The sequence below is a fragment of the Salvia splendens genome, chromosome 12 (genome assembly GCF_004379255.2).
Source record: "Salvia splendens isolate huo1 chromosome 12, SspV2, whole genome shotgun sequence".
NCBI classification, from domain to species: Eukaryota; Viridiplantae; Streptophyta; class Magnoliopsida; order Lamiales; family Lamiaceae; genus Salvia; species Salvia splendens.
In genome coordinates this window covers 6,701,832-6,722,897 of record NC_056043.1, presented here as the reverse complement: position 1 = coordinate 6,722,897, position 21,066 = coordinate 6,701,832, and the positions used below count along the sequence as shown (strand labels likewise).

Below are 21,066 nucleotides of genomic sequence, written 5' to 3'. Positions count from 1 at the left end.
CCCTCCGTCCCGGGCTACTCGCTCATTTCCTTTTCGGCTCGGAGATTAAGGAATGAGTGTATAGGAAAGTCAAAAATGACGGCTGTAGGTGAATTTTTTACTAAAAATGGAAAGAGTGCAAGTAACTTGGGACGCCCAAAAAGGAAATAAGTGCGAGTAGTGCGGGACGGAGGGAGTATGAGAGATGAAAAAAGTAGGAGAGATAAAATAGAGTAAAGTAGATGATGAAATAAAGTAAGAACGATTAGATATATTTTTTTTGTTAAAAAAAGAAATGACTTAAACTTTATTGGATGTTTCAAAAAGAAGTACGACTCAACTTAGTTATAATGAATGGAGTACTATTTTTTTACAAATTCGAAAGTCATAGTGCTTTTCAATCTATAAATTATCCACATTACCAGCGTTATTCACATGTTTGAATGTCGTATAAATTAGTTTGTTCACATTTTATTCGTATCATTTCAGGCTTGATTTCATAGCAATTGTTAATTATAGGAAAAATTAGATTATAAGTAAGGGCCCGTTCGATACAAGGAATTGAATTTGAATTGAATTTGACTTTAATTTGGAGGAATTAATTCAATTCCAAATCCTTTATTCAATAAAAATGATATATAGAATTGAATTTGAAGGAATTCATATGAAGTGTGTTGTGTGCGTGCGCGCGCTCGTTTGTGTATGTAATTTATAAAGATGTCCAATTTTATACTCCCTCTGTCCCTTATTATATGTTTCAATTTTTCATTTTGGTTTGTCCCATATTAATTATCTTAATTCATTTTTACCTTTTTTGGTCGTGAACCTCATATTCCACCAACTCACACTCACATTTCACTAACTTTAATCCATTTTCTAAAACCTGCGTCGGGTCAAAATGAGACACATTGATATTAAGGGACGATGGGAGTTAGGCCTGCTTATTTGGCTGGTTCTGGTTCTAACTGGACCGGTTGACCGGTTAACTGGTTTCAGTTTTTCATAAATCTTAGAATCGGAACCGGAACGGATGTGTAATCCAAGCCCCCTAGCTCAAGTTGTTGAGGAGGGTGGCAAGGATACCGCGTCATCCTAGAGGTCTCGAGTTCGACTCCTGTATGGCGCAACTTGGGATTAATTTCCCCCGTGGGCTAAACAAGGCTTGTTGCCTTGGGGCTTTGCAAGCTTACGGGCCTGGACCCGTCTGATGGTGGACAACTTACGGGCCTGGACCCGTCTGGGGGAGGCTAGTTCGTGCGGCCACGAGGGGCTGGGGGAGGCTAGTTCGCTTGCCAATGTATCTCGAACTCGAAAAAAAAACCCAGAACGGATGTGTAATTTTAATCTGAATTTATTTATAATTTTAAAGAATTCAATACTAATAAAATAATAATCCAACATTTGAAAATATAAAAAATAATACCTAAAAATTTAAATAAATACAAAAAAATGCAAACCAACAATACAATAATATTCATAAATGGGAGCATCCGCAATGGCGCCCGTCCCGACAGACGTCCGACCAGCGCGCGGGACGTCCGCCATTGTGCAAAGGTGACTCGGATACGAACGTCCGCGGCGGACACCGGAGTTCCGCGGCGTTCCCGGGACATCCGTGGCGACGTCCTTGCGGACGTCCGCCATTGCGTTGACCCCACGGACGTCCCGATTATTTTATTATTTTTTTTTCAAAAATTCTATAAATACGACTCGTTGAATTTCATTTCATTCGCCCCACTTGTATTAACGAGTATCTCTCTCTCTAAATGCTTTTCTTTCGAAGATATATGGCGCACCACGATAGTGATTCCCCCGCCACGAGCGAGTCACAGGCACCGATCTTTCCCGTTGGTGGAAGTACCCCAATGTTCACCACGATGTCCGGAATGGCGGGGATGATGCCCCAACCCCAAATGACAGCGGGGATGATGTTCGGGTACTACAACATGTACCCGCCTTGGTATGTGATGATGCCCCAAATGCCCGGGGTGAGTACCGGAATGACCCCAATGCCGGGGATGATGCATGGAATGCCGGGGATGATGCCGCCCCAGATGCCCGGGATGATGATGCCGGGGATGATGCAGGGCTCACCTGTCGCTGTGGGGGGTATGTAGGGGGTCCCCCAATCACCGATGGACAATGTCTATCGCCCCTATATGGATTTACTGTCGACGGACAACCCCCTGAGTACTCCTCTACAGACTCAGTTCATTGGCATCAAGACGTTCTCGATGGAGGAGTTGGGCTATCTCCGATCCGAGATTCTCCCAGAGACGCACCAACGACGACAGGGAGGAGGGGAAGGACAGGAGAGGTAGGGGCATGGGACGGGGCACTACCTCGCCTGCGGCGGGGTATGATGGTGAGGCGGGGGCCACTGAGGGAGGAGGGATCCAGCGGGAAAAATAGGACCGTCTGGAGCATAGAGGAGTGCATCGTGCTTGCGAAGGCGTGGATCAGTATAGTGGAGGATCCATATATCGGGGCTAACCAGCATATCGACAGGATGTGGTGGCGCATTAGCCAAAGCTACCTCCAATTCAAACCGCCAGGGGGAAGCCTTACAACCGAGAGCAATGCCGGAAACAGTGGGAGCGGCTGAAGAGGCAGCTCAGCCGATTCGCCGGCATTTACACAAACAACCTCCGCTCGGCAACCAGCGGATGTCTGCCGAGGATGTGAAGCTTATGTCTCACCATCAGTTCAAAGACGCTGTGGCGGGCTTCGGGGAATTCAAATATTGGGATGTGTATCTTGTGGTGCAGACTTCAGCGAAGTTTACTGCGAGTGTTGAATCTGGCTGGCCGAAGCGGACGAAGATCAGCGCCTCCGGAGAGTACAGTAGCAGTGTTGGTTCCCACGAACTCCCCCCGCCGAGGCAGAGTTCTCGACACCTTCATCGTCAGCCTGCCGAGGCCCAATCGGCAGCTCCTACTCAAAACGATCCCGAGCTCCCCTCACTCACCCACATCGCTCAACATGAAACCCTGTTACGTGCAATGGTTGAATGGCGGACATCGACCGATCGCCATTACAGGTCGTCGCTGGAGGATATCATCAACAGTATGAAGCGTGATTTGGGGTTGGGAGACATGGCGGAGAGTGGCGACGAGGGGACTATCGGCGGGGACGATGAGGGTACTGGCGGCGGGGAATCCGAGGAGTGAGACGATGGTTTTTTTTAACTATGTAATTTTTTTAATAATTATGTATGTTTTTTTTGTAGTATGTATGTTTTTTTTAAATAAAGTGGTTGCAATTTCTCCGTATTTGTGTCAAAATTTTAATACCGTAAATTATTTAATTTGGTGAATTTTTATTATTGTGGGAAGTCCATCGGGATGTCTTTGGGGATGTCCGCCACTGTGCAGTGGGATGTCCTTATGACGTGGCAGTGCAGTGAGTAGTCCTTATGACGTGGCAGGAGGTGTTTTTGGGATGTCCGCCGGGACATCCGCACCACTGTGGATGCCCTAAGAGGATGCTATGTGTAGTAGGTCAGATTAGTTATGTTAGCAATTCTTTTACAAAAAAATGAGTTATAAACTTTAGCATTCTTTTTAAAGGAGTTTTAAAATTGAATTCCATTTTCCTTTTTTTTCTAAATAAATATTCAATGGAATTTCTAACAGTAATTGATCTTGTTGTGACTTTTTGGTTTAATACGGAACAGTTAATAAATCATAAAAGTTGTATATTAAATGAATAGTTACATAAATTTGTTATAAAGGTAAATTTCTATCATATGAAATAATATTGTATTTGTATAGTTCTTTTGTAAATTAAAAACAAACTTATGATGTTCTACTCGTAGTAGTTAGTTCATAAAAAATGGATTGGGGAAATAATTATAGATTCAAAGCATCACGGTTTAAACATTTTAAATATTTCAGAAAACAGAGCTTGCAAATTTAACTTTGTTTAAATTTTAAATCACTCAATGTTTCAAATTATTTGATTTCAATTCAATATTACTTCAATTAACTTAGATTTATTAGTATATTAAATTATTAAAAAAATAAAATTGAATTTTAATCCGGTTCCCGGTTAGGAACCGGAATCGACCTGTTCCTAACCGAAATTGGTTTTATATAAAAAGTTGGAACCGGTACCGATTTTCCGATTCCCGATTCCTCAATTAACTGGCCGGTTCCGGTTCCGGTTAAATGAGAACCGGGGAACCGTTTAAGCACCCCTAGTGGTAGTAACTATTTAGAATCCAATTATCTATTTTTGATATGGAATTCATATTATGAAATTGGAAGGAATTGAATTTTAAATTCTAAATTTAATTTTTTTGTGATACCAATTACCAACATTGAATTTGAAATTGAAAGCTCCAATTCCATAATATTGACCAAAGCCTAATTTAAATTTGAAAGAGAGGAAAAATCAAAATAAATTTGAAAGAGAGAAAAAATCAAAATTGACATCGAGTTGCTAATAAAACTTCAAAATTTCAAAGCAGCCAATGGAAAATTCGTTGGACAGCTCCAGTTAGAAAATGTTGCCACGTGAAAGTGCATCCAGAAACGCATATTCGCTGAGCACACTCATCATCACTTATATATGATGCAGATGCATCGTAATGCCAGACTCCAAAATAGGAAGCCATTTCTGCATCCGAAAATCGAAAAGCACACGGCTCCAACAGGGTAGAAAACCTTCGCTACCGTTGTTACAGGATGACGATCTCTTCAGCTGATGGGTAAATAATCATTCTTCATTTATAATTCCTCTTTAATTACTATTCGATATCGTCATCTTAGCGGCTCTGCATCATCGTTGTTTATCTATGGATTGTTGTCTGCGTTGTCATGCATTTGGTGAAGAAATCACTTGTTGATTTGCTTTCGAGGCTAAAATTCGGCCCAATATGTGGCGTCGATTTGTTAATCGACGGAATTCGCGAATTTCCATTTCTGAAATCGAATCAAAGTTAATGTCACCCGTCCTTCCCGTATTGCCCTTTTTGAGATTGTGGAGATCGGAACTTGCTTGATTTAGGTTAGAATTGATCTCGTTTTTGAAGTCCTTACTAATTCATAGTGACATAAAGGCACTGTGTTTAATTAATGGATGTTACGTTGTTCAGTCGCATATAAATAAATAAAAACTATTCATATGTATTTGCATAGTATATGGTATATATTGTGTCTGGTGTAGTTCATGTGAACATTTGATGCTCCATTTTGATGGAGTATCTGTTGGAAGCAAGATTTACAAATTAGCATAATTGCATAAATTCCCTTTCGACAAAGTAAGGACCATTTAAAATTATCACGAATCTAGTTTAGAGCTGTGTGCAGACAAGCATTATCTCTTGCAGGTGTGTTATATACAATTGGCATTCAGTTTCCTCAGAAATCATGTAAAAAAAATTACCGGCATATGTACATGCAAAACTAAGTCACAATTTCTCTTATTATATGGATTAATCAGAACAATTTCATCCAATATCCTTTTTATCGTCTTAGAATATTTATGTTGACAGTAGCAGGCAACCAAGACATATTTCATATTTTCATGTAACAAATGACTGCCTATACATGAATTTTACTTAGGTCAGAAATTGCTATGTACTTGTCATATGCGCTAGCTAACGCACAATAGACTTTTTCTGAATGGTTCACTATTCAAAGTTTAAGCTCTGCCTGGATACTTGTCTCCTAAAAGTTCTTGCGTCAATTTAGGGGCCCTGTTTAGTCTTGCTGCATAGTTAGCACCAAATCCTAAGAAGATTGATCTAAGTTTAGATAGATAGTTCATGGCTTACTTAGTGAAGTTACCCTATTTAATGCAGTATGTGAAAGTGCTAAAGAGCATTCTAGTCTGAGTGCATGGTAGAAGCAATGCTGAGATTCATTAGCAAATTTAGCATTGTTCGTACCTAAAACTAGTAACTGTTTGTAGTTTTTATTTGCATAACTTAGCTAGTGTGGTACACTGTTAATAGTTATATGATGATAAACTAAAGTAATTGGTTTATTATCATGACTATTGAGGCAATAATTAGTGTATAACAGGGATGCTCAATATTCGATTTTAGATAACCTGCTGTTGTATCTTGTGCTATGAAGTTCCATTAGTACATGAGTAACTGTTAATTTTATCAATTGCTTATTTATTGCCTCAATTTTACTGTGAGATTAAATAGCCTAATGTTCCCTTGTTTTTAATCAGAACTTCTCTGCTGCAACTTGCTCCACTTGAAGCGGTACTATTCGATGTTGATGGCACATTGTGCGATACAGACCCCCTTCATTATGATGCCTTTCGTGAGATGCTTCAAGAGGTAGGAATATCTTAAATCTAATTGTTCCATTTCCGTGTGAGACGCCTCTGTGTGTGATGTCAGTTCTTTCATTGGTATGCCACTTCAGTCTAGGATCACCATCTCTTGCCCTTCTAGTTGACAAAATCTTTCAACAGATTGGATTCAATGGCGGTGTTCCAATTGACGAGGAGTATTTTATAGCAAATATTGCTGGGAAACACAATGAAGATATTGCTTCGATCCTTTTTCCAGATAATCATGAGAGGGGTGTGAAATTTTTAGAAGACAAGGAAGCAATGTTCAGAAGGTTCCTCCCCCCCCCCCCCCCCCCCCCCCCCCCCAAACACACACAAATGATAAAAGCTAGATTTTTAGCCTTGCACTGACCTCTCTGTTTGAGTGCTATACAGGATTGTTAAGGATAAAATAGAGCCGGTTAAAGGCTTATATAAACTCAAGAAGTGGATCGAAGATCGTGGATTGAAGCGAGCTGCTGTTACCAACGCTCCCAAAGAAAATGCAGAGTTGATGATCTCATTGCTTGGACTGTCAGATTTCTTCAAAGTTGTTATTCTCGGAAGTGACTGTGAACATGCAAAACCATATCCGGATCCCTATTTGAAGGCACTTGAAATTCTCAAGGTGTCAAAGGAGCACACCTGTATATTCGAGGTTTCTTGTTTACTCATAGCTTCAATCAATTTCTCATTTAGTTATCCTTGTAGCTTCCTAACCACTGGTCGCTGCATGTTCAGGATTCAGTATCTGGAATAAAAGCCGGGGTTGCGGCTGGGGTAAAAACGTTTGGCTTGACGACTAGGAACCCAGCAGAATTACTGATGCAAGCAAAGCCATCTCTTCTCATCAAAGACTACGAAGACTCGAAGCTTTGGAGTGTACTCGACGAGCTCGATAAAAAGGCCAAGGCATAGACAAGTGGAGATTAATGGATGACGATTGACAATAAAAAAGCATTTGATTCCCAGAAAATATAGATCATATGGAGCTCCTCTAAGCATTGTTCATGTAATAATGGAACATACAACTCATGAAACCATTTTAAAGGTTCGATTATTATCATACATATTTTTAAATTGGTTACTACTATTAAAATTGGTTCTTAAGTTTATGAGTAAAATCAATTTTTTTTGTAAAAGTACAATAACGTAGGGCTGGCAAATCGTGCGGATTGGGTCGTTATCGGGTCAACCTGATAATGACCCAACCCAATAAGCTCTAACCTGAACCCGACCTGTTAAGGAAACTGTAAATCCGAACACGAACCCGACCTGCTACCTTCAAATCCGAACACGACCCGCACCCGATATAATATAGGTTGACACGACACGATAACAACCCGAACCTGATATTACACGATTAAACCTTAATTTTTAACCTAATTTACACAATTAAAATTCGTTTTATACTATTTAAACCTAATTTATAAGAAATTAAAAAATTAAAGTAATACGTATTTTTAAAATAATAATAAAAATAATAATATTATTTCTTAATGGGTTACCCGTATCCGACCCGCATCCGACCCGAACCCAACCCGAAATTATCGAGTTCTTAATGGGTCAACCCGATAAGGACACGGATCCAATAAGACTTGACCCAACCCAATAATTTCGTGCGGATTCGTGTCAGATTATCGTATCGTGTCGTGTCGAAAATTGCCAGCCCTACAATAACGGAAGATATCAATCAATTGGTTTTTAAAACAAGAGTCGAACCTAAATGAAAAAAACATAAATTGCTATGGTCAATATTGGAATTTTAGGTCGAATTTTTGTCTAATCCAAACCAATCAAAAATTCAAATTAAAAAAAAAAAGAAATTTGAATCATATCAGAATATCCAAAAATTGAATCCAAAAATCCAAAACTTTTATAGCCAAATTTGAAATGAACCAAAAAAGTTGGAAAATTGGAATGTCTTGATAAAATAAAAAAATAAAAAAAATTCGAAAATAGGTTTTTAATTATTAGTATTACAATATTCAAATAAATACTTATCGGATTATAACATTTAAATGAAATCATTTTTTTGGGTTTTAAATTTTTCTTATTCTCTGTTTCACTAGTCGACAGTAGCGATGCAATCCGCCGTCTTCCGATGATATGTCATTTCTGATATCTCTCAATTGTTTTGTTGCAGAAACACAGCATCGTCTGATTCCCCAATTTCCGCACTTAACCCCTTTCTCCCTCCCTACGACCAAGCCCTAATCCTAATCCCCCCTCAGATTCCTCCCCAATCAAACCACAATTTCGTGATCTCCGCTCCAACCTCGTCGATTTCTCGGCATGAACTCGCAGCCCAACAATCTCTACGACACGGCGTCGCAGCCGGACACCGGCAACGATGCCTACACATTCCTCGAGTTCAACACTCAGGGCGAGGAGGACTTCGATTACCCCGAATTCCAAGAGCTCTCGCAGCCTATTCGATCATCCACCGCTGCCTGGCCCACTCCATCCGATTCTATCTCCGCCTCGGAGCTTCCCTCCTCGTCTGAAGCCTCCCACTCCGCCGCCAAAGCCCGCTCTGCGCCAAGCAATAATAGCACTAGTAACAGTAACAGCAAGGAGACCGGCGTGGTGGAGGCCTTGGCCGCGGGGATGAGCGGCCTAAACTTCGAAGACACTGGCGGTGACGATGAGGATTTTGAGTATGGAAAGGGAGACTTCACTGAGCATGCTTGCAGGTATTGCGGGGTCACCAATCCGGCCTGCGTTGTGCGCTGCAATGTTCCGTCATGTAGGAAATGGTTTTGTAATTCGCGAGGGAATACTTCTGGTTCGCACATTGTCAATCATCTGGTGAGTCATTGCGAAGAGAAGTTGTCTGTTTGCAGTTTTTGCATTAAGTAAAATAATGGGTTTTTGTTTGGTGTTTTTTACTAGCTGGGGAAAGTGCCTGATAAACTCTCGTTCAATCTAAATTTTGTGAACGTGCTGTTTGAGAAGTAAATTGGACCAAGCTAACCGCTACTCTTTTATCATTATAGGTGAGAGCAAAACATAAAGAAGTGTGCCTTCACAAAGACAGCCCACTGGGGGAAACAATCCTTGAATGTTATAACTGTGGCTGTCGAAATGTGTTTCTTCTTGGATTCATATCTGCAACGACAGAAAGTGTTGTTGTTCTGCTTTGTAGGGAACCGTGTCTTAGTGTTAATGCGTTAAAGGACATGAACTGGGACCTTAGTCAATGGTGCCCACTTATTGATGATCGATGTTTCTTGCAATGGTTACTAAAGGTTAGGCATCTGGCATCCTTATGTTCCTTGTTCCATTACAGAATCCATGTTCCTATTGGTAGCTCGTTAAATTTGCTGCAAAATAGGTGCCGTCTGAACAAGAGCAGCTGAGGGCTCGACAAATTAGTGCCCAGCAGATAAATAAAATAGAAGAGCTTTGGAAGACAAATCCAGATGCTTCCTTAGAAGATCTTGAGAAGCCTGGAGTAGATGATGAGCCTCAACCTGTGGCTGCGAAGTATGAAGATGCTTATCAGGTTCTTGTTGTGAATTTGGTGTGGTCTTAGTTAAATTAGTTTGTTCATCAGTGAAGTGAAGTATATTTTCAATAACTTTATCTGATTATATTGCTGTAATATTTTTTCCCCAGTATCAAAATGTCTTTGCACCACTCATTAAGCTCGAAGCAGACTATGATAAGGTATGACTACCCTCAATTTTTGTACTGCACACAGAGCTTCCCTGAAATAACTAACCCTTAACAAATAAATTAGATTTTTTAATTCTTTTTCCTGTATGAGTTTTTGTTCACACTTTATATGACAGTTGCATTTTTTGGGTGTATTAAATTTTAAGTGATGGAGAGTTAAAGTAAAATCTAGCAAAATCTTTTATGATGCATTAGCAAACAGGTTAATGCGATTTTTCTTCACTTCACTAGAATGTTTGTCTTTTTTTTCTTCACCGTATTTGCCACTTTCCTTCATATTTGGTGCTGGAATCATTTTTTTCACTCTATATTAGTTTATTATTGGAGAACCAGTTCAATTTTGGTCATTGCTTGGAATTGAATAAGACATTATCACCAGCAGAAAATGGTGCATGCTCCCATTTGACAAAATTTATGTCCCTAGAGGTCCTGCAAAACAGAAATAAAATATACAAAACCATTAAGTTTTGAACTTATAATGATTAATGAAACAGGCTTTGGAACAAGAAATATTGGAAAGCTTTATATCTAGGGTTGTCCAAGTTGGAATCCTAGATTTGCTGGTGCTTACATGTTCAGAAGAGTTCTAACCGCGTCTTATGTTTTGGCAGATGATGAAGGAGTCTCAAAGCAAAGACAGTATCACAATTCGTTGGGATATTGGTCTTAATAAGAAGCGCATTGCTTATTTTGTGTTTCCTAAGGTAGCCTCTCATACTGTTAACTGTGTATGTTTTCACGATAATTTTTGTGGGATGATACCTGCATCTTTTCTCTAGGAAGATAATGAAATACGCCTTGTACCTGGTGATGAACTTCGACTCCGTTATTCAGGGGATGCAGCTCACCCCTCATGGCAATCTGTGGGTCATGTGGTATGACATCTCATTCTGAACTACTCTAGTTTTCTCTAGCAATGAGCTTTTGTTTTTTTAGTTCAGTAGTGTGTTTCTGAATTATCATAACCTCTCACCTGGAAGACTGAGTTCTAATTTTCATTTGCTTTTGTTTAGTACTCCCTCCGTCCTCAAAATATAGACTAGGTTTACCATTTTGGGCCAGCCCCCAAACTTAGACCAAGTCTAAATATGGAAAGTTTTCAACAAATAATAATCCTACACATTATTTATAATGTGGACCCTACAATCCACTAACACTCCTTACACTACCTTTCCCTCTCTCTCTCTCTCACTTTTTCCCATCTCTCTCTTACTTTACCAATGCATTAAAATCCATGCCGTTTACAACTTTGTCTATTTAGGACGGAGGGAGTATATGATTTATTGACATATCTGCATATCCTTGAATGAAAGTTGAAACCTGTATGTCATGTCAGATAAAATTGACTGCACAAGAGGAGGTTGCTCTCGAACTTGGTGCTAGTCAGGTATATAATAGTTTAGTTGCTTTTGTTTTTATATTATTATTATTATTATAACCATAAAAATGAAAGATCTGAGTCCATGTTCAAGCAGGGTGTTCCTGTTGATGTCAACCATGGTTTTAGTGTCGACTTTGTTTGGAAAAGCACAAGTTTTGATCGGATGCAGGGGGCTATGAAAACTTTTGCTGTTGATGAAACCAGTGTCAGTGGGTAAGTGGTAGCTTTCTTCTTATGAGGGTATCTCAGTTGGTCGGAAAGTGCAATCAATTGTCTATGCCTTCCTAAGCACCACTTTAGGCAAAGCTGATATTATCAACTAGAGGGAAAAAAACAAGGAAGACAGTACATCAGGTTCTCTTTCCATGGAGATGGAAGATTCATGTCTACTTTAGATCATTTTCCTAGTTCCTACCCTTGGAAAAGAAGCAGAGGCCTATAAGAAATCAAATTAAGAGGCCTCTAGCAAAATCTTATTCACCATTTTTATGTTTCTGGTAGTCTGGCACTGGGAAAATAAATTTTAATCCTCCCTGGGTTTGAATCTTTCTGATATACGGGGTACCAAGAAAGCTCTCATCAAGTGGCTGCCCTCACCAAATCATTTGTTAGATCTTTGGGTGTCAGATGATGTTATTCCTTATGCCTATCTATTTTGCAAGGACAACAAGAAAGTTACCGTCAATATAAAGTTATCTTTTGATGTTTTATGTATACCAAAATATCTCTGAATAACTATCGAAAAGAATTATTCATAAGTATTCAGCATTGCCAGCGTAAAGAGTGAGGCCAAGAGTTAGTTCAAGACCCATAATCTGCCTTCCCTGGTTCCAAAAGAAAGAAAAAATACCTTCAGTTCTTTCCGAATAGCACCTCTTACGAATCAGTCCATGAGAAACTAACTTAAATTCCAGGGATACATGCATTTACAAATTAGAATTATAGTTTTCTTAGTTTACTCTCTTAGGCATACACTGAATGCACTTTCTTGATCTTTGGTTACAATTTTTTCATCCTTGACTGATATTGCTGCATGCGTGCAGGTATATATACCATCATCTGCTTGGCCATGAAGTTGAAATGCAGATGGTTCGTAATACGTTGCCTCGAAGATTTGGTGCACCTGGGCTTCCAGAACTTAATGCATCTCAAGTATGGTTCTTGTGCTCTTCCATTTTATTTGTATTGGCTGTCGTAGATATTTTTCCTCATGCTTATTAAAGGTTTGAAGCTGTACTGATTAATTTTAGCTTTATATAAAAGTATGATCCCTGAATCACAATGTGGGTAGATAGAAGGAGATCACCATTTTTTCCCCTTAGAATTAGATAAGCACTTATTGGAATAGCTTAAATATTGTCTGATAGCCAATGTTAGGTAAATAGTGTTTTCTCTCTTAAAATTTTGTAACTATCTCCTATAAGCATTGTTTTAGCTATATATAGAAAAGCAAAAAAGTTGATTTTTATTGTGTTTGAAGTGGTGGGATTATCAAATTATGTGAAGGTTCCATAAATTGATGTTTTAGCGGTGCAGATTGAGCTGTGCCTTTCCCTCCTTGTTTCCAATAAACTGTGATACACTTGCCAATTGTTGTAGGTTTTTGCTGTCAAAAGTGTGCTACAAAAGCCTATAAGTCTCATCCAAGGTCCACCTGGAACGGGTAAAACTGTGACATCTGCTGCAATTGTGTATCATATGGCCAAACAAGGCCAGGGACAGGTAGCGCTACTTTGCAGCTACTGCTTGTTGGAGAAGATACATCTGCTTTCTCTGGAACTTTTTTGTTCATGTTTGGTTTCCGTTGTAGGTGTTGGTCTGTGCTCCTAGTAATGTTGCTGTTGATCAGCTAGCCGAAAAGATAAGCGCAACTGGTTTGAAGGTTTGGATATTGCTAGTCAAACTGTTATTTTTCTTAAATGCATGTGTTGTATTATGTATCACCTTAAATTACTCCTTTACTCAAATTCTGATCCCAATAAACATAATATGGAGGTTGGGTGAAATCTGGTTGATTCATGATGCTCATGGATGGCACCTCTTATCATTCTTGATTATAGGTTGAGTTTGCTTGCTGATATATCCTTGTTACAATTTTCCACCTGGCTTTCCATGATTCCTAGCCATATGCTAAAAGAGGGTAAAAAGGAAATGGGGAGAGAGAATGAGAGCACTAAAATAGATCTAATGAATTCCTTGATTGTGCAAATTTGAGATTTATGTCCCTTTCTTGGCAGATTATTTATTTATCAGTCCTTTTTTCTTTTAATGATAAGGTTGTCAGACTTTGTGCAAAATCAAGGGAAGCTGTCAGTTCCCCTGTTGAGCATTTAACCTTGCACTATCAGGTTTGTTTCATATTGTACATGGTGAAGATATTATTTTTTTTTCCAATGCCATGTCCTCTGCATATGAAGGTGTTTAGGCTTCTCTATTTCTTTACACACACAGGTTAGACATCTAGATACATCCGAAAAAAGTGAACTTCACAAGTTACAACAACTGAAAGATGAACAAGGTGTGTTACCTCTGTTTTCCTTATTTGTCCTTCTTTTTAAATCAGCATTTTTGAGACTTTGAGTAAAGAAATTGGATTTTATAAGGGTGTGTGTTTTGGTGTTCAGTTACGCATTAGCTTTCTTGATTGGTTATTTGACATTTAAATGATGGATTGTCTGATATGTTCGAGATAAAATGGATAAACTGTAATTACTGAGGTTTATGTCGCAAGGTTCCTGTTGGAAAAAAAATTGCTAATACATTCCCCTTTCTCAATCAAGTAAAGGTATTGGTTGGCTCATATATGTCCATGCTTAGTTATTACATCCAAGATTATAAATGCAAATTATTTTGCAAGTTTTTCTTTGGTATTTTGTGTTGTTCTTTTGGTTGGAGAATGATGGGATGAACAGAACTTCTGCGTTCACTGTAACTGCTGTATTGTTCTTAATGTGTTCCCGGATGATTTTGCCCGATAACTTAGTAAAATTCCCAAGTTTTGGTTGAAATTGGTTAATATGGGGACAGGGAGAATATGGTACCATGCTCACCATCAGTGCTGTATGGAACCATCAAAGGAAATTGTTTTTCTTAATGAGAATGACCATATTCACTTATTCTGATATTTGTCTTTGTTAAAGAACAAATTAGTATCATGGACATGACTTAATGAGAGACATCTTCTTTATTTTCCTTGCACCCTTGTTAGAAGGTATCTATGTTTCCTCTGAAACAGCCACTGCATGGATCATTGGTTTATTGAACTATTTTGTTATCATCAGTTTTGAACAAAATGGATGTTTTAAAGTTTTTCTGCCTTTAATTATGAATGTTTTAAATTAGTATTGTTCATGTAAATTCTAAACTTTGCAGGAGAATTATCGAGCAGTGACGAGAAAAAGTATAAATCCCTCAAACGAGCAACGGAGAGGGAGATATCTCAAAGTGCTGATGTGATCTGCTGTACATGTGTGGGGGCTGGGGACCCTCGTTTAGCAAATTTTAGATTCCGCCAGGTGATACATTGTTACAAATTCGGCAGTTTTTGTTGATAACCTTCTATATATTGGGGAGTGGGTTATTTAGTCTACTATCTTCACCTTGGATTTCGCAATATTAATTTTGAAAGCCAATTTTAGGTTCTTATTGATGAATCCACTCAAGCGACAGAACCTGAATGTCTTATTCCGTTGGTTCTTGGAGCGAAACAGGTAAATGAAGTTCGCCTTACTTTATAGTTTATACTTGGTTATGTAGCTTTGTTTTTTTGAACAAGCTTGGTGCAGGCTGTCCTTGTGGGAGATCACTGCCAGCTGGGTCCTGTTATTATGTGCAAGAAAGCTGCACGGGCTGGTCTGGCCCAATCTTTGTTTGAACGGCTTGTGATGCTTGGTGTGAAACCAATTAGATTGCAGGTGATTTATAATCTCTATTTGCTTTGCAACTCTAAGGAAGCATGTTTTCTGCACTGCTTGATTACTAAGTTTCTCCAGTTGATTGGGGAATACTTTACCTTGTATGCTCATTATAATTATGCACAGACCCAAATCTTCTCTATCTCTATACCCTTCCGTTGATTCCTTATGCACTCCTCATTCTGTTATTCAGTATCTCGAATTGAATGTACATGTACCTGCAGCGTGCTTATGTAAATGTTGTCTTCTCTGCTGTAAATTTTGGTACATACATGTTATGACACATCAAGTAGCAGCTATATCTGCATTTGTGTTGTGTTGTTGTCTTGATGCTTGAGTTGCAGGAATCAGATGAAGTATTTTCCTTTAAGTAACATTTTTCATATTTGAGTTGCAGGAATCAGCTATATCTCTAATTACAGTTGTGATGTGCTTATATTTGAATTTTCATATTGCTCTCTACATTTTTCCTCTAAATACTTATCGATTTTCCTTTCCAGGTTCAATACAGGATGCACCCGGCTCTTTCTGAGTTTCCATCTAACAGCTTTTATGAAGGTACTCTTCAGAATGGAGTTACAATAAATGAAAGGCAATCACCTGGCATTGATTTTCCATGGCCAGTACCGAATCGTCCCATGTTCTTTTATGTCCAGGTATACCAGATTAGCATTTCTGATGTGTTTTCTCAGGCATTAACATCTCATGCATTTTTTGGAAGGTTGTGAATGACAGTTGATGCTCGTTTTGCGTATAACAATCTTATGGAATCTTGATATTATTACTGCTGCTGGAACAAAAGGAATACAGTTTTGCTTGCCGTGATGTCTGAAAGGCCTTTTACATGCTATGAATTACTACCTTTTATTTTATATAGCATAACCAAGATAGACTGAATCAGAGATGCTTATATTTCCTCTATTTTCGGCTGTTTGTTTGATACACATCTCTGTAAGCATTTTCTTCACTTTTGTCATTGTTTCTGAAAGAATGTTTTTTTCGTTTACCTTGTATAGATGGGACAAGAGGAAATCAGTGCTAGTGGTACATCATATTTAAATAGAACTGAGGCTGCAAATGTTGAGAAAATTGTAACCACATTTTTGAAGAGCGGTGTTGTTCCTAGTCAGGTTTGCTGAAACCTCTGTATTTCTTGGATTTGGTGCTTAGACTTTTCAGTTCGTAAAATGATTGTTATAAGTTGGCCTTTGGCAGATTGGTGTTATAACACCCTATGAAGGCCAACGAGCATACATTGTCAATTACATGTCACGAAATGGTGCTCTACGTCAGCAACTATACAAAGAAATTGAGGTGAGATGTGATATCAAAAAATTGCATTATGGAATCTACCCAAAGATCAAAGCTGATGAAATTTCTGTTTCAGGTAGCAAGCGTAGACTCATTCCAGGGTAGGGAAAAAGACTACATTATTTTATCGTGTGTGAGGAGTAATGAGCATCAGGTGGGTTTTAACTGTGGTTTATGTTTGCATATTGCATTACTATTAGACAGGGTTATTTCAATGGTCTGTACAGATGATATTGTTTAATTATGTTTTTTTTGGGGGTGGGGTTAGATTGTAGGGTAGTTTCAGGGCTGTGGATGATTGTAAAGTTGTTTTTCTGTATGTAAATAGCTTCACGATGATGTATCTTTCCCAGTATAATCTCATTCTGTGTATGTTCAGGGCATTGGTTTCCTCAATGATCCACGGCGGCTTAATGTTGCCCTCACACGTGCTCGTTATGGTATTGTCATATTAGGAAATCCTAAAGTTCTAAGCAAGCAGCCTCTGTGGAATGGCTTATTAACACACTATAAGGTAACTGCTTAGTGCTTATATTGTGTTTTGCTCTTTGGTTAACATGCCATGAGCATCCCTTAGAGAATAACTTTTTGGCTCATTTCTGTGGCAATTCTTTGGTGACTTAGAGAATTTTGATTCATCAGGAACATGAATGTTTGGTTGAAGGACCTTTGAATAATTTAAAGCAGAGTATGGTTCAATTTCAGAAACCGAAAAAGGTATCTATTGGATGTGTCATGGATGTTGTTGAACTCATCTTCCTATCTTCTGTTGTTTGTTTCTTTTGAGTCAGTTTGACATGGACTATGTGGTTAACACGTGCAGATTTACAATGAACGGAGACTTTTCTATGGTGGAGCAGGTATTGTTCCCACTGATAATTTTGGATCTGTTGCCTCCAGCCAAAATACTGATAGAAGGGGTCCTCGCTCTAGGGGTATGTTATTTTAGGGTTTAGAGGCCAAATCTTTATTTTTGCCTTCTATAATTATAATTCCTGGAAAAGTAATGATGTTTCTGTAAGCAGGTCCGTACATGCCTCCTGGTCCACCAAATGGTGCCCCTAAGCCTGGTGGTCATCCTTCTGGTTTTGCAGTGCCTCGGGTACCCATGCCTCCATACCATGGAGGACCTCCATCACAACCATATGCCATCCCCGCTCGTAGTGCCGTACATGGGCCTGTTGGCGCTGTTCCTCAAATTCCACAACCAGGCAGCCGAGGATTTGGTGTTGGTCGTGGGAATTCCAGTGCACCCATTGGTAGTCATCTTTCACACCAGCAAGGTGGACAGCCTCCTATTGGAAGCCTTGCGTCAAACTTCAACTTTCCGTCTATGGATAATGCTAGTAGCCAACCAACCGTTGCTGGACCACTGTCCCAACCGGGTTATGTCTCTAATGTATGCGTTCAGTGAATTTTTCTCTTGTATAGTTTGTTAATCTCTCGTACTGTTCTGATTAGAGCCTGAGATCTTCTGTTTGTGGAATACAGGTGACAGGTCAAGGACCAAACCAAACATATAGGGATGGATTCTCCATGGGCGGCATGTCTCAGGTTATTTCTTTAGCATCTCTAGTCTCTGCATATCTGGTCAGTTTCTTTGTGCTTATTATTTGTCCATTCTGCAGGACTTTTTGAGCGATGATTTCAAAAGTCAGGGATCACACATCCCTTATAATGTTGCTGAGTTCTCCACTCAGGTACTTAAATATCTTTATATTTTTCTTGATAAGTTTGTCTGTATAGTCAAAACAATCTGTTTTACTATTAGATGGAATTTCCTAGCAATCTGTTTGCTGCACTTTACTCATTTTATGCAACTCTGGTTACTCTGTAGGCTTCTCAGAGTGGGTATGCGGTTGACTATGTTACACAGGGAGGACAAGGATTTCCTGGGAGCTTTCTTAACCAGAGCTCTCAAGCTGGATATGCCCGTTTCCCTCCAGGGAATGATTACATGTCTCAGGTTTGAATATGATTCTTTTTCTCTTGTGGATAATTGAAGGTGTAAGTGTAGAGTTGCTTGGTGGGACTCAGATTACCAAGAATTCGAACAACACCTTTTTATTTTAAATGTTGCTAGACAGGGACTTTGTATATGCAATTAGCATGACTTTACTTCTTTGGGGATTTCTAATCCCTTTGTGTTACGCATAATCTATTTCTTATAAAAATATATATATAGGAAATTGGCAAATTCTTTTATGATTGTTGAATGAGAAGAATATCTGATTTTTTGGAATGAGTTAATCACTAATGGTATTACTGAATATTTTTAGACTAAGACGACAACAGTCCTTTGTGTCTTTCCTTCATACCATTCCTCAAGTTCAACAGGCTTCAGTATTTAATTCTTTAATCATTGGAAGGCTTGGAAATCAATATGATATACATGCATTAGGCAACTGATAATTTAATTGGACTGACATTCAGAATGGTATATGTTCAAATGAAAATGTGTATTTGCTGTAGGTAGCTATTAGTTTAAATATTGAAGTAAACTAACCAAAACCAATAAATTATTTTGACTATTTTGATGCATACATATTTGAGACATGTTTTGAAAAGGAGTAACACATGGTTCTTTCTTATTGGCCATTGGGTTAGTTCTTTTTTATTTTTTTATTGTTTTATTTACTCATCTGTTTGTGAGTTGTGGGTTTGTAAGTATTTACCTTTCAATAGTTTAAAAAGTAGTACAGTATATAAAACTAAGCTTTCCTTTTGAATTTGACAAGGTATAAGTTGTTCAGTGTTCACTTTTATGCCAAAAGATAATGAGGCTTAGAGAAATGACAAGAATTTGACTGAAATCGTATTTCCATTGGTTGCTTATGACTTTTTTTTATCTTTAAGATATGGTTGTGGCTGTTCACTATGTAATTTTTTTTATACCATATGTACGAGGTTTGACACTTCCGAGCAGTTCAGGTGGCATTTGGATTTGCCTCAAAACTTTAATTCAATCATCCACTTGATGGATTTTTCCTTAGACCACTTGCTTGCCTATCAACTAAGCAAATAGCTGCACTTCTGCTTTCATTTGACATAAAATGTGTTGATTTTCTTCAGGAGTATATGGCCCATGGTTCTCAAGGTTTATTTACCCAGGCTCCGTTCAGTGATCAATCCCAAGAGGATGCTTCTCAAAACCACTTTGGTGTGGCCAATGCCAATCCTCTTCAGTCACAGGTAATTTTCATTTCGTCATTTGAGTTATGTTGGAATTTATTTGTCACGCTTATCTCTCACTGTTGAGAATTTTAGCCCTATTTCCCTCTTTGATTGCTAAAGCATGTCCCTCGTTCCTGTGCTGACTCTTCATGTACACCTGGAGTTGGAATGTTCATAGTGTTGCTTGTCTGTTTGCAGCTGAATCCCCTTTATTCACAACCATTTGCCCACTACAATTCACAGCCACTAAATGTACAGAACTCTCAGCCGCAGCCATCATCCCAGCAGGGTCAAGGATCCCAGAATTACAAGCTTCACTACAATGGATGATGGCTGTTTAGGTTTGGATGTTTTGTTTCCGCATTCAGATATCTGTTTTGTGCTGTCGTGTGTAGCATATTATGCACCCGAAAGATGGTTTGAGAGTTTGACAAAGGTATCAGGTAGATTGATGACACAATCCTTGGAGGAAGTTTCTGAAATGACTGGATCAAATTGAATTTTGATTAAGATCGACTCAGAGGCAAACAGTGTCTGGTACACAACTAGATCTTAGAAGAGATGTAACCCCAATGACCTACGCGGCATGGACGACACCAAATGGATCTGGAAGCAGAATCAGTGAATTCCAGTAAGTGGCCTCATCGCACTAGAGCAGCTCCTGCTATGATTTTGACAGCATGGTTGATAAATTATCACCTCAATCTCTCCCGAAATGTAATGAGCTATTAGATGCATATATATATATGCTGATGACAAGAGTATTTGTTACCCTAAGTTTGGGATGATGCTTGCTGTTTTTTTAGTAGAGTATCAAGATGAATTTGAGATTGATGTTAATGCTAGAGAGCCATGTTTCCTTCTGTCTTTCTTGTTTATTACTGTGCCATTGTTGGGAAGATGTAATGGTTTAGGGCATCTTCAAAGAAATGCATCAGTACATGTGTATGTTTTGCTTTTAGTTTTGAGCCAGGGTAAATATAAATTCAATTCGATACAATTCTCGTAGTTTTGTAAGTGTCATGAGTTAAAGTGGAATAAAATAAATAAATTAGATAACTAATATTCCTCCGTCTATGAAAAAAATCTCATTTTACCATTCTGGGATCTCTACAAAAAAATAATCCCTTTTCTAAAAATAAAAAGTTTATCTTACATATTTTATTATTTTTTCTCTTTTCTCCCATACTTTATCTACTTTTTTCTTCCATCTCTCTTACTTTACCAATTTCTCATTAAAATTCGTATTGTCCATAAATAAAACTATTTTTTAGACAAATGGAGTAAAATAGGAGAGAATAAAATGAATAATTGAAGTGGGACTAATGTAGG

The 21,066-nt window shown here is 38.5% G+C and overlaps 2 protein-coding genes across 2 annotated transcripts; both read left to right on the top strand.

The window, feature by feature from the left end:
* The first annotated feature begins 4,485 nt into the window (after positions 1-4,485).
* Positions 4,486-7,372, top strand: LOC121757046 (haloacid dehalogenase-like hydrolase domain-containing protein Sgpp). Its single transcript, XM_042152517.1, has 5 exons — positions 4,486-4,690; positions 6,166-6,277; positions 6,415-6,566; positions 6,670-6,931; positions 7,015-7,372. The coding sequence occupies exons 1-5, from the start codon at positions 4,668-4,670 to the stop codon at positions 7,189-7,191; spliced, it is 726 nt and encodes a 241-aa protein (XP_042008451.1). The 5' UTR covers positions 4,486-4,667; the 3' UTR covers positions 7,192-7,372.
* Positions 7,373-8,318: 946 nt separating this feature from the next.
* LOC121758717 (regulator of nonsense transcripts 1 homolog) lies at positions 8,319-20,597 on the top strand. Its single transcript, XM_042154110.1, has 29 exons — positions 8,319-9,084; positions 9,273-9,524; positions 9,611-9,781; positions 9,895-9,945; positions 10,566-10,658; positions 10,734-10,829; positions 11,291-11,341; positions 11,430-11,548; positions 12,379-12,487; positions 12,935-13,057; positions 13,146-13,217; positions 13,612-13,683; positions 13,787-13,853; positions 14,708-14,850; positions 14,974-15,045; positions 15,121-15,249; positions 15,750-15,905; positions 16,266-16,379; positions 16,465-16,563; positions 16,637-16,714; positions 16,940-17,074; positions 17,203-17,277; positions 17,384-17,495; positions 17,586-17,959; positions 18,052-18,114; positions 18,189-18,260; positions 18,398-18,526; positions 19,633-19,752; positions 19,933-20,597. The coding sequence occupies exons 1-29, from the start codon at positions 8,569-8,571 to the stop codon at positions 20,062-20,064; spliced, it is 3,795 nt and encodes a 1,264-aa protein (XP_042010044.1). The 5' UTR covers positions 8,319-8,568; the 3' UTR covers positions 20,065-20,597.
* Positions 20,598-21,066: the final 469 nt, after the last annotated feature.